Source organism: Echeneis naucrates, chromosome 5, assembly GCF_900963305.1.
Source record: "Echeneis naucrates chromosome 5, fEcheNa1.1, whole genome shotgun sequence".
In the NCBI taxonomy this organism is placed as follows: Eukaryota; Metazoa; Chordata; class Actinopteri; order Carangiformes; family Echeneidae; genus Echeneis; species Echeneis naucrates.
In genome coordinates, this window is record NC_042515.1 from 23,160,399 (window position 1) to 23,173,509 (window position 13,111).

Consider the following 13,111-nt stretch of genomic DNA (forward strand, 5'->3'; position numbering starts at 1 on the left):
AGAGGTCCCCTCCCTTCACTGTTGGAATTTCAAAGACAATATATCTACTGCTCAGGTTCATCATTTCCAGCAGTAACAAGTTTCTGTTCTCAACAATTAAGTTTTAATAAGCTACTTGGCATAAACCTAGTTGATAAAGTTGACAAGCTGGGGAACACTGCAGTGTTTTTACTGGTTTCAGTCCCCAGGGATTATGTGGAGCTGTGAAGCAAAACCCTTGCCTTAAATCTGTGTTCAGTTTAATGAAGATAAGCGGTTGATTCCGCTGGTTGTAAAAAGAAAAGTCAGTTTGAAGTCTGGCGGCAACATGGACAAATTTCTCAAGGTTCAAGGTTCAAGGTGACTTTATTAGTACCTCACTCAATTTATTAGCTCAGTATAGATTTTTCGAATGAGTTTATGGTCTTTAGATTCAAGTCTTCAATACAAAATGATTATCATTATTTAAATCGTGATCCATTTAGAAGAACATAGACCACAAAGCTTTCATTAGGGTTTGTCTGTGATTGACAGACTGTTAAAAACCAAAATGCAGACAGACTGGAGGTTTCAAAACCGAAACACACAAACTGATTACTGGGCATTTAGTAGAGACCAAGGAGAAGGAATATTGGACCGATTTGCAGAGGCATGACTCCAAATTTGTTTGCATTGCTAACGCATTAGCTGAATGTGTAAATTGGCAATTGTTTGCTAAGATGCTTGTAATTTTGACTTCACAGGTCAACCATCAAAACTTACTCATTATACTTAGAAACAAAGTAACGGGCAAATAAATGTTGTGGTGTTAACAGTGGGGTTTGAATTGTATGGAAGTTGAAGTGTAAAACAGATCATGGAAATGCATGACGTACATAAAGCTAAAGGCATTTCCTTACATTGTACTTAACACGATTAAATGCTACTTGGCCACAGTTCAGCAAATTGAAAACACACATAAAGCACTTAGCAAACAGTCTTTGCACATCCACTCTGACTACTCAGAGAGCAAACTCACCTTCATTTGGAGTTGTGATTCTGCCTAGATAAGCATCCTCTGTTTAAATCTGTTCTGATGACCCCAGATTCATAAAGAGAAAACAAAAAACAGGTTCTTAATAGTGTGCTGCTAGGAGAATCGTGTACAGTCTAGAAAAATCTGGTTTAAATCTGAAAACATGGTTGGTGAGAGGGACCATGAACCAAAAGCAAAAAGGAGCAAAAACATACTGTTGCCGTAATTTGTGATGAAAATCACAGTTGAACATTTTTAATTACCTGTGGGCTCGTTGTTACAAATGACTACAATGAGCTACCTGTGGAATGTAGTCCAAAACAGAAAAGTTGTGATCAGGGGAGAAAAAACAAACAAACAAACAAACAAAAAAAAAAAAACTAACAAAACAAGCTAAAAGGTTCTGCAGACCAACAGTCCCCTTTGATATTACATCTGATCTCAATTTTTTAAATGTTTCATTCATAAAAACATCAAACCAAAGAATTCAACATTTTCTTTTTTTGTTGTTTTTATTTTAGTGAATAAGAAAATAGCATTTCTTGTATTCAAAAAAAAAGAGAAAAAAAAAAGAAAAAAGAAAAAAATACAGCCTGCTTTTAGCCAGATATGCAGGCAGGAAGAGAGAGAAATAGAGAGAACTGGATGACGATTAGGGAATACAGGTCTGGATGTAGGTCAGTATAAGCAGGGGGAGGTATAGACACAAAGACCACACTGGTTCAGACAGATAAACACATCTGCCTGTCTGTCTGGTTTTAATGGGGTTCTACTTTACTAAGGACTGTTGTTTTTCGAAAGAATGAAACCTAGTCTATCCATAATGCTAGGAGATATGAGGACGATTGCTATGCTGATGACTGTGCACATGTAAAGGTGCTCTTATGCTTTTAGTTCATTCAAAAGCACCAATGTAGCTTGAGCTAAATTAAGATTGCAAGTATCCTACAGTTTGTAATAATAAGTGTCCATTGGTTCAGAGACAATCCAGTCTCCTCATGTGAAGCACTGGTAAGTTAACAAGCACCAAATGATAAAAGCTACCACACAACAGAGTGCAGTTTCACTTGCCCCCAAAATATGTTTTTGTTTTGTTTTGTTTGTTTTTAGGTTTTTTTTTTTTTTTTTGGGGGGGGGTTCCATTTCATGGAACTGCCATAAGAGCACAATGACTTTCACCTAACACAAGTGCACTTGAGACCAGAAGATTCAGCTTAATGTTTTGTGAATGGGTAGAGTGGGACTTCAAATCCCAGACCATAATCAGCCTGACATTCCACAGATTGATTACGCTACAATCAAACTCTCATAGTAAACGAAAAATTGCTTCAGAAATATGACTGAATAGCTTAATGCACTGATTGAAAATCCTTTGATTAAAAAAAAAAAAAAAAAAAACCACCACACGTGTGTGTGTGTGTGTGTATGTATGCATGAAGGCTAGAAGCTATACATGTGTTAACTATGTCCTTTATGTTCAGTACTCATTATTTTGAATATGCTAATACAGAATATTGAATAGATGTTAGCTGCCTTTCCAGCATTTTAGTATTAGCTTTTTCTGCTGCTATAGCCAACACAAAACAAATATTTACAGTAACTGCTACTGTAAATAAGAAAGAGCAGCACTTTTGAACCAGGCCACGAAAAGTTGGCTGCAAGTGATTTTCAAGAGAATTTCATAAACAGCTTATAGAGTGTCATGCACTGAGGGTGTTGTTTTCATAGTCAAAACAGGGATTTCTGGTTTGGCAACCCTTCCACTCTTCCTCCCTGCTCAGAATCACAGTTAAATAAGAGCAGTCATATGATAACAGTATAACAGCAGGATAAAGTTAAGTTTTCGTCATGTGGACAAAGGCATTGAAAAAGATTAGGGCATACTGGGACTGAGAAAAGGCATACGAGTCAAGACAGGGAGGATAGCAGTTGGACGAATGCAATAAAAGGCCAGGTCTGGATTCATAAAACAACTTTACAATGGCTGAAAGAATGTCTGAGCAGAACCGTGCCATTCATACAACGTGAACCAAAACTCAGAAAAGCCAATCCATTGAGGCGACTTTTGCTACTTTCATCAGAATCTCACCACAGAGACAGTGGTCACTCTCTTCTCCATAAAAATGGTGTCCATCATAATTCCTTATAATTCCATAACATGACATAGATTTGATGCTAGAGGGTGAATGTTAGCTTGAACATTGTACAGAAATATTGTGGAGATATTATCTGTGTGGACCCTGAAATTTGAATTTTGAGAGAGATGAGTAAATGCAAAAGTAGAAAACAGATAACATAATTACAATTGCTCCCATGACTGTTCTCTGCTCAACACCATCCTACTTTCAACTGTACCTGGTAGCTTGGTAACAGGAGCAGTGGTGCAAGCATTAGTTGCACAAGGGGGCCTCTCTGTAAGACTGTCTGCTGTTGTGTGTTTTACGCGTTGTGTGCGTTGTGCGCGTGTGTGTGTGTGTTATCCAGGAAATCCACTTTCAGCTGAGTTCTTCCTGAGGTGGCTGTGAACTTGGTATAAGACAAGGTACTCAGATGAAACAGTGAAGAATGAAGTAAATGATGAGGGCCAAACAGCAGCCAACTCTTGATATTTTCTTGTCAAAGTTTTGCTTGTAAAGCACCAAAAATCCTGAGGGAGACCTCCCTGACCCCAGATTGCATCCTCATCAGAGCCAGCCCAGGCAAACAGGCAGGGAGGCGGGCAAGGTGGGAGGAGCTGGTGTGGGCTGCAAGGCAGGGTTTTTAGACCAGCCGAAAGTATCAGACGGTAGCCCTGATAATCCTGCTGGGCCTGGAGCTGCGGTGGACCTTCGTGTGTTTGGATAAATGGTCGCTGCGGGCAAACTTCTTTTCGCACAGTGAGCACTCGTAGGGCTTGATGCCGGAGTGAGAGCGACGGTGGCGAGACAGTTCATCAGACCGGGAGAACCTGGAGACACGAGAGTGGATGTAAGGCGGTGGAGGGAATACTGGTAAAAAGGGAATTTCAAGGATTAATCATTTGTTCACATGAAAAAACTTTGGTCCTTTAGGAACAACTACATGTGGGAGGTGTGTTGATCAAAGACATTAAAAGGAGACCTTCGTCCACAGAGAGAACGTGGACCTCATACTGCAATGTATCAGTGGATGAGTGACCTACAGCCACCAAACAACAAATCCATGATGATGATTCTTAAATGCCTGGGACTTTGTGCAGTCTACACTTTATACTCAAATGACTGAGGTGACCTCCACTGCTTAACACTGGCAAAGGAGATTATTAAAGGCCAAAAAAAAAAAAGTGTTCAAATTAACCTAACATCTCAGGTAAAACTGGCCCGATATGAAGCATTAAGCTCGAAAATAATATCTGGAATGAAGTACTACTGCTTAAATTACCATACTTTGCGGCCCATAAAGCGCATCATAAAACATTTATAAAGCGAAACAAAACAGTCGAACTTGCACTACATAATTAGTTACCTAACGTTGCAACCCATATCCAACCAAGGACCAACGTTAACACAACGTCCCTGTGTCAGCTGGGAATGCTCCGACTATCCATCAAGCGGAGTGGCTTTGTCGCTGACCAAAGTCGCACTAAAACATTTTGACAGATTTTTGAGCGCAGTGTACCACATAAAATTCTTTTGCGGTCAGTAAGCACAACAAGAATTCATACATAAGGCGCACTGTCGATTTTTGAGAATATTTTAGGATTTTAAGTGTGCCTTAGAGTGCAGAAAATATGGTATTCCTGGAGCTCTGATTTGTGATTTTTGGTGGCTTTTTTAGGGTATTTGGATTGCGAACGGCCACCTGCTGAGAACAAAATCAACTGTTAATGACTTGGTATAGTAGCATTGAGAAAGAAAGGTATGCTGTAATCTTACAAAATCAATCAATACTTCTTATGAGTGCAGGAAAATGCTGGGGTGCAGGTACACCTTGGACAGGTCATAATTTATCATATAAATCACACATAATTAACCAAACCTATACGTGTTTGGAGTGTTAGAGGAAGCTGGAGTATCCAGAAGGAACCACACAGGCAGAAAGAGAACATGCCACCTCCACAGAAGGCTGATTTCAGCTGCTTCATGTGGATATGCCTTGGTTGTAATATTGAACTGGATACATTCAGGCTGTTGTTGCATAAAGTAAAGAATGTTGACATGTTATCATTAGCTTTGAAAAACTGTGAGAGGCCTTTGATTAAAAAAAAAAAAAAAGAAAAAAAGATTCAGACATCTGACTCAACAGGGTATTGAAATCCATGGGAAAGAAAATCTGATATTTATTTTATGAGACCATAAACATAGAAGTATCAAAAGATATTTCCAGCAAGAAGGTGGAACCCAGCTCAAGTTTTGGTGCCATTTCATGTCACATCATCACACAGCAAGGAAATGAGTTGGACAAACAAGTATATGCACATTCTTGTTATATTACAATAGTCAGCTGCTAACCTATTATAAACCTGTTGACTATTTTGGCATCTGATAAGCGTTCAATAACCTTCAGATACAGATCTGACCTTTTTTCAGAACCAGGACCATCACAACCTCCCAATGCAGCTTCTCACATTATCAACCAGCAAGAAACTCTCCCAAAATTCCCTTCATGTTCTTAGGGTTGGCCAAAGATAGTGCACGATCTTTTCAGGTGACTTGTACAGATTATGTAATCAAAATGTGCTACAGATGTTCAAATATTGCATTTTCATTGTTAGGTTGTCGTCAACCAGCCTGTTGTTAAACGGTTAGTAAGCTAACTGCAGCTGGTGATGTGTTCTGCTTGTTCTGCTGTGCAAGCTGGCCCCAGCACCATATTTAACGTCAAGAGCCACCATCACCAACTGCAGTCCAAAGCGGTGGAGGTCAAGTCCTGTCTGGGGCTGGGGAAACAGGAGGCACGTTGCACAATGGCAGCAGGCAGAGAAATAAGCGAAGAAAGAAAGTATAAAACTGGTAAACCACAAGTCCCTGTGAGGACTTTAAGGTTAAAATCCAAGTGGAAATAAGGTGCTGAGATTGTTGAGGTGGGCCTTGGAATTGTGACAGGCTTGTTGATCAGGCAACATTATACACAACAAATCACAATTCAACTAAGTCTGTAAGTAAAAAGAATTCAGATAGCAGTTAGTGATTCTACCTAAAATGATTGTTATGTGATCTTTTGTCAAGATCAAGTACCTTCACTTGATCTTGACAAAAGATCACATGGGGGCGATCAAGATAAAGTGCCTGTACTTGATCTTGAACTGTTTAGAGTAAAACCTGGAACAGTTGACATTTTATTACTTACCTCCAGCCACACTCAGGCCAGCTACATGTGTAGGGCTTTTCTCCTGTATGCCGGCGGAAGTGAGCTTTCAGATGGCTGCTCTTGGTGTACATCTTTCCACAGCCTGGGTGGGAGCACTTGTGGACCCTCTCTGTAGGAGGAACTCTGGTCAACCGGGGGGCTATGGCCTTCAAAAGACCATTGCCCTGCGCCCCTGTCCCAGTTACACCTGTAATCTCTACGGTCCTCATTGTGATGGGCAGCGGGGCAATCTTTACGTACTTCTGATCAGGTGACTTGGTATCGCCACTGTTTATTGATAGAAAGGTGGTGGTGGAGGTGGAGGGCACTTGTGGGGCCAGCAGCGTGACATTTTGTCCTGTCGCACCCTGGAGTCCCATGACAAGGTGAGTGAGCCAGATGCCGTTCTGGGCCCCAGGAGAAGTGCCTGGTGGGGTCTGTGGCTGGGCCAGAGGAAGGGGCTGGAGTTGGAGAACCAGAGGTGTACTTAGAAGAACTGAAGGGGTTAAGGTGGAAGGTGAGGGAGTTACTTGGACAGAAGCAGGACAGTCAGCTTGGCTGAGGCTGTTCTGTTCATTATGAGGGCTGTTTGGGTTGGAGGCGCAATTGGAGGCATTAGTCCCTGGGTCACTGCAAGTCTCTGAAGAGGCTGGGAGCCTGGTGGAGGATGAGGAGCTACTTGAACTACATGGGAGAGGGGATGCCTCCTCTTTTGGGGCCATTAGCTCTTCTTTGACCAGTTCCATCTTTTCCCTCAAGAACTCCTCTATATCTTCCAGGGTTGGGGAGAATGGGGAAGAGGGATTGAAAGGGAATTCAGGCAGTTTTGGCTCCTGGCAGGTCTGTTCCTCTTCTTCTGCAACTCCAAGAAGAATGTGAAGGCGTGCCCCGTCATCCTCGTCTTCTTCTTCCTCCTCGTCATCTTCCTCTTCTCCAGGGCTGGAACTGTGCACAGCTGCCAAGTCCCCCGCCTCAGGGCTGTCGCAGGAGGTTAAACTGCCCCGCTCGCTGGAGCCTCCATCTCCCAGGCTAAGGGAGAACAGGCTGCTGCTGCTGCTGTCCCTGAACAGGTCGTTCTCCAGACCCAGCGTTCTGCTGCTAAGAGACACCATTGATCCAGGCCAAACGCAGGGAAGAGGATGTTGAGGAAATTCAAACCAGAAGAGAAATCACAAAAATCTGCAAAGGTAACATTGAGACAGGATTTTACTAGCAAACAGGAAATCAGAGTATCTGCCCAAATTCCTAGATTTTTTTTAAGATCGTAGTTAAGGTTGGAGTTCCCATGATGCACTGAGCACTGTAACTGTAACTCACTCTCTCTCTCTCCCTCTTGCTCACGTCAAGTGTGCTGCTCTTTGTGAGAACTGTTGGGTTTCTCTCTGTAGTATTAACCAACTAAGTTTTGTCTTGTAAAGTGCCTTAATAAATGCTGTATTTTGGTACCATACAAATAAAATTGAATCATTATATACTCTTATATAAAACATTATGATACATGGGTTTAAGAGGTAAAAATATAGCAAAATTATTATTAATTGCATTGTAATATGTTTTATTACGCATCAGATAGACAAACAGTTGGAGATTAAGTTGTTTTTGCGTCTACACCATAAACTAGACCTGGTTGACTGTTGAACACTGGCAAAAATCAATAAAACATTTGAATGTAGCAGGTACAGGAAAAATCATGAACAAAGTAACCAGATTAATGCTCAAAACAGTGAACTATGCATATTAACATTTAACCAACTTGATTGTTTATAAAATTTTACTTGAAGAAAATTAACAATCACCACAGTGTTGGAGACGATGGGGAAGTAGCATGTTTTTTGGATTTTAACCACTTATCCTGAGGGGTGCTGGGAAGGGGGGGGGGGAGGGAGTGTACCGGGACAGGTCCAAAGTCTATCGCACGGCCACCATATACAGACTTACAGTGATAAACTACTCACACGGGCAATTCAGTCACCCATCAACCTACATATGCAGGACTTGGGACTGTAGAGGAAACCGGAGTGCCTGCAGGCACAAACTACAAACTCCACAAAGAAGGCTCCAGGCCCAGGAATCGGACCTACGACCTTCTTTTTGTGAGGCAACAGTGCTAACCACCATGCAACCCGGTAGCTTCCATGCTTTAATTTTCTATGTAGGATTTACTTTTTTATGCTACAAAAAACAAACCAACTCACTGAATTTAGGCTACTGCATCCCAAATGCTGATAAATCATTATTAAAGTCTATAAAATGCATTCAATACATTTTTTAATTCAAGTAATATTGCAATTTTTCTTCTTTAGATATCAAAACTCTATTTTCACCAAATACAATTCAGGTTCTCAAGAAAGCAGCTGCTTATCAGTTAGCCATTAATGATGAATACAATGAACCAACTAAGGATTCAAGAATTAAATGATCATTTGCTTCTCTAAAGTGTGCTGTTACCAAATACTCATCACACATGCAGAACCAGTCTTGCACCAAACAGCACGATACATTGACACCTCTGCTATAAGTTACCAAAAGATAACTGTGAATTATTACTTAGTTCCATGATAAGGCTGCATGTTGCGTTTCATATTTCAGATGCGCCAGGATTCACACATCTGAAGAAAATCGAGATTTTGTGTCTTGTTAAGATGCACGTAACCATGTAGACAGGATGGGGAAAAAAATGAGAGCAACACAACACTAAAGATTAGTGACCAACCAGTTGCTGACAGACTATCCTGCTTGAGGGCCTCATGGACAACTGAGGAGCCACCAATAGTTATGAACAAAATCCTTTCAAAATAAAGCAATACAGGTTGACGCGCCAAGTAATGGCTCTTAATAGTTAGCATGTGTCTGCCCCCAGTTGTTCAGTATATTTACTGAGGGAGTGGAAAATATAATGAGAGAACCAACCAAAGCCTATACATGGGATAATTCTTTGACGAGGCAAATTTATAGTGTGCAAGTTAAACTTTAATTGGCTAGTGGCCCCAAGGAGACTCTGTCGATCTTCTATCAGGGCCGCAGATGCCAAATTTTGAAGTCAGGACATCCAGCAGTCAGAGGGAGGATAATCCCTCATGATTATGTAAAGGATGTTTGTGCTGCTGTCACACCGTCAGGCACATGTTGCAGCAGGGCCTCGGACTTGACACAGTGCACGGAAAAAAAAAAAAAAAAACACTGACGCGCCCACAACGGAGCTTATGATTGAGGAAAACTCCGCCGGAGGAACCGATCGGCCCGTGAAAAACAAACTAAAACTATGTCCGCGGAGGAGCCTGGGGTCGATTACACGCCAATTCGCCTGGGTGGGATAGCGCCTGCAGAGGAATCAACGATCCTCAAGTTCGGCTGGTTCAAAAAAAAAAATTGTTCTATTTATACTCGCTCCGTCTCTCCGGGCGGACCGAGCAGGAGAATCCCGGACGTTTGGCTCGACCTACCGTCAGCGATCCGGCGGGCCGTCGGTGCGGGGACGCTGCGACGTCGAGGGCTGCGAATATTTTCGTGTTTCCTTTTCCCTCCGTCGTGTTATTGTCGGAGCACGCTCACATCCCGTCCTTGCCACGGGTCCATGTTGGCATTCCTTTTCCTTGCGTCACGTGACTGCATCGCTGCACAACTCGGAGGCACGGGTCTCCTTCCCCGCCGCTGATTGGCCGAGCGCTGTGGAGGCTCGCCTTAAAAGCGGCGCTCCGATTGGCCGCCGCTCGATAAATTCTGACTGCCATGTGTTGATGGAGGGATCACTCTGGCACGACTAACAGGATACAATGTGCTCTTTTGATGGTGTGCACAGAGGGTGGGCCGAATAATGGGAGCACCTATTAACGGAACGGGTTTCAGCCAAAACAGTTTTTTCTTCTTCACCCTCCACCCGGAAAAGCTGCAGATAAGAAGAAAGTGAAGCAAGTCAGCTCTTCTGTTAATACTTTTTACAGTAGGATACTCTCTGGAGGCATACGTGATCTTTGCTGTTCACCAAAGTTTACAAAGTTTTCACACGTGATTACCACATAAGTGCATCTTCAATGTTTTTTTAAGTCTTACAAAAACTGCAAAGATGATTTAGACGTAAATTTTGTTGAGCGCACACAGAGTTGTTTCTTTGTGTGGTGGTCTTCTTTCACCGGTGTCTGAAAGGGAAGGACATCCTACAACACCTTATTCAAATATACAGGAGATGTATGAATACAGCAAGGAACAGCTTTATATATCACTTTTCTTGACGGTTACAAAGTCAATGATTAAAAAATATAAATAAATAAATACCTAGAACATTGGAGAATTATAAGCTAAAGTAAATAATAGAAAAACAGTATAGATGTAAAGTATATAAGGACAGTATGAAAAATTATATGGAAGGACCTCAGTGAGTGAGGAGAGGCAACAATATGTCTAAACAAGAGTGAGGAAATACCTATTTCCATTTTGATTTATTCTTTATTAAGGACTCAGTACATGTCTGGTACATAGAAAAAAAATCTATGATGTTCTATCTAGGATGTTTATATTTAACTTTCTGTGTCAGTCATACATGTAAACTGTGAAACACTCTTGCATGATCAGTTGTGCTCAGAATTTTAACCTTTGAGTTTCAAGTATAGCTGAAAACCTCCAAGACCCAGGAGATTGTGTAGATTTTCAGCACAACAAATCACATCACCTGCCTGCGACCATCACAGATGTTGATGTGGAGGTCATCCGGACCTCCACATTTCAGGGACGACAGGCTGAGCTGGTCGAACAGTCTTCACAGGAAGGGGCAAAGACGTCTGTGCTTCCTAAGAAGACTGGGATACTAAAATAGCTATTAAAAAAAAAAAAACCTGTCAGATATTTTACCAGTCTGTGGTGGCCACTGTTTTCTACACTATGTTGTACTGGTGTGGAATGAGCAAGTCAAGGCACACAGGACAACTAAACAGACTGGTGGGGAGTGAAGGACAAACTGCTCTCCATCGTTGACAACGTCCACCATCCTCTGCACAGCACCTTCACCAGGCAGAGGAGTGTGTTCAGAGTAAGGCTGCTGTTAGCGTACTGTAAACAGCTGTTTCATTTTTTGGCTTAATATATCAATTTATATTTATCGTATGTTCACATGGTTCATGTTGTTTACATTCAGTCATCTTGTCCTTTTTGTACATTTTTATGGTTTTAATTTTTCTTTTGCATGTCAGGTTTGTGTGTACTGCTGCTGCTTGGATGCCCAATTTCCCTTTCGGATTAATAAACCTGTTTTTGTTTTTTTAATCAATCAATCAATCAATCTGTCTATCTGCTTTTTACATTATGAAGCGTTTATTAAATTACACTGTGAAACCAACTCTGTAACAGTCATTCTACCAAATGTGCATTTCATTAGATGAAATTCAACCTTAGGAATGGCTTGTTTTCAAAACTCAAAAAAAGAATGACTTTCCTTTAAACTTTGTTATATTACATGACACACAAATCCCTCTCAAGCTTCCAATCAAGTCAAATCTAATCAAATCAAATGCGTTCAATCAGTGTGAAATCATTACAAAGTTACACGACAGCTGTGGACAACTTGTGTCCTTTGTGAGTGAAACAGTTTCTTTCTGTGGTATCCTTTTGAGCCAGCCTGTTGACAGTCAGGGTTTGACCAAAACTCACACAGCAGTCCCAGATTCTGTGCTCGTTGCCAGTGAAAACAGGAAAACAGTGTGGTAATTTGTGTTTGGACAAATGATGTCCTCATAATTGGGTGAAGAGAGAATGTCCGGCGTGGAAGTCACAAACAGTGTAATAACTTCTCCAGGCTTCTTCCACTGAGAGATGTTGATAGCTGTCCTAAATGCAGGCTCTGGATAAATGGTGCTAATTATAACACCATATTATATAGAATGACTACACTGAATTCAGCTGCAGTTATATTTAGAATTCCTGCATTTAGGTTTCATTACCAAACGTGCCAAGTAAGTTCAATGTGATAACAATTATCACATGTGAAGTATATTTGAGATTATGTATGGCTTTATGAATAGATAGATAGATAGATTGAACTTTGCTCATCCTCAAAGGAGAATTTAATTGTTCGGCAGCTGATAAAAATAACCACACTTCCACTCAATAATAATATATTGGTATTAAAATACACCTAAAATAAAGTAAGTCCATGCATAGAGGGTAAAATCTAATGAAAATTTTAATTAGAATGGAAATTTCTCACTCCTCAGTCTAGTCGCGTTGTGGAAGAAATGTATGAGGGTCTGAACTCAGGAAGTGATGCAGTCCTACTGCTGTGGGGACAAAGGGTCTCCTAAATGTGTAAATAAATTAGGAGGATTTGGTCTTTATGGGTCCGAAAAGAAAAACATTTTGATTCTCTGTATATCACGCATGTATAGCAGAATTGACAATCAAGTTGATAAATGGGTTATGCAGGGGTTTATTATGGAGCGATGGTTCCACCAGTGGTTCAACGTAACTTACATATTATACATTATATTTCCTAGAATTCCTAGTAGATGAGGGCTCTTTGGAATACTTTATTGACATTAGGTCTCAAACAGTTGGAAATATATTCATCCAACCTTCAAGGGTGAAGGCAACAGTCTATCAGAGAATTGACATATAAACATTTGAAGTTTGTTTAACATTTATGTGTATGTCTTCAGACTGTGGGAGGGAACATGCAGAAACAGAACGAAGAGGAAATGTCCACACAGAAAGGCCCCAGACCTGTAGTTTGAACCGAGAACCTTCATGTTGCATCAGTCCTAACTGCTGCACACTTACAAGTTCCATTGAACCAGAAGTCAGTACTTCTCTCTAACAGAGAGA

General features: G+C 41.1%; 1 protein-coding gene across 1 annotated transcript; it reads right to left on the minus strand.

Annotated features, from left to right (window-relative positions):
- Window positions 1-2,077: 2,077 nt before the first annotated feature.
- LOC115044280 (Krueppel-like factor 15) lies at window positions 2,078-9,888 on the minus strand. Its single transcript, XM_029503258.1, has 3 exons — window positions 9,745-9,888; window positions 6,302-7,480; window positions 2,078-3,941 (listed from the first exon to the last, which is right to left on the minus strand). Exons 2-3 carry the CDS (start codon window positions 7,411-7,413, stop codon window positions 3,773-3,775), a joined length of 1,281 nt encoding a protein of 426 aa, XP_029359118.1. The 5' UTR covers window positions 7,414-7,480; window positions 9,745-9,888; the 3' UTR covers window positions 2,078-3,772.
- Window positions 9,889-13,111: the final 3,223 nt, after the last annotated feature.

Coding starts and splice junctions, on each gene's coding strand:
- LOC115044280 (XM_029503258.1), bottom strand. CDS start 7,413: ATGGTGTCTCTTAGCAGCAGAACGCTGGGTCTGGAGAACGACCTGTTC. Junction 3,942..6,301: donor TGGCCTGAGTGTGGCTGGAG/GTAAGTAATAAA, acceptor TCGTGTCTCCAG/GTTCTCCCGGTCTGATGAAC.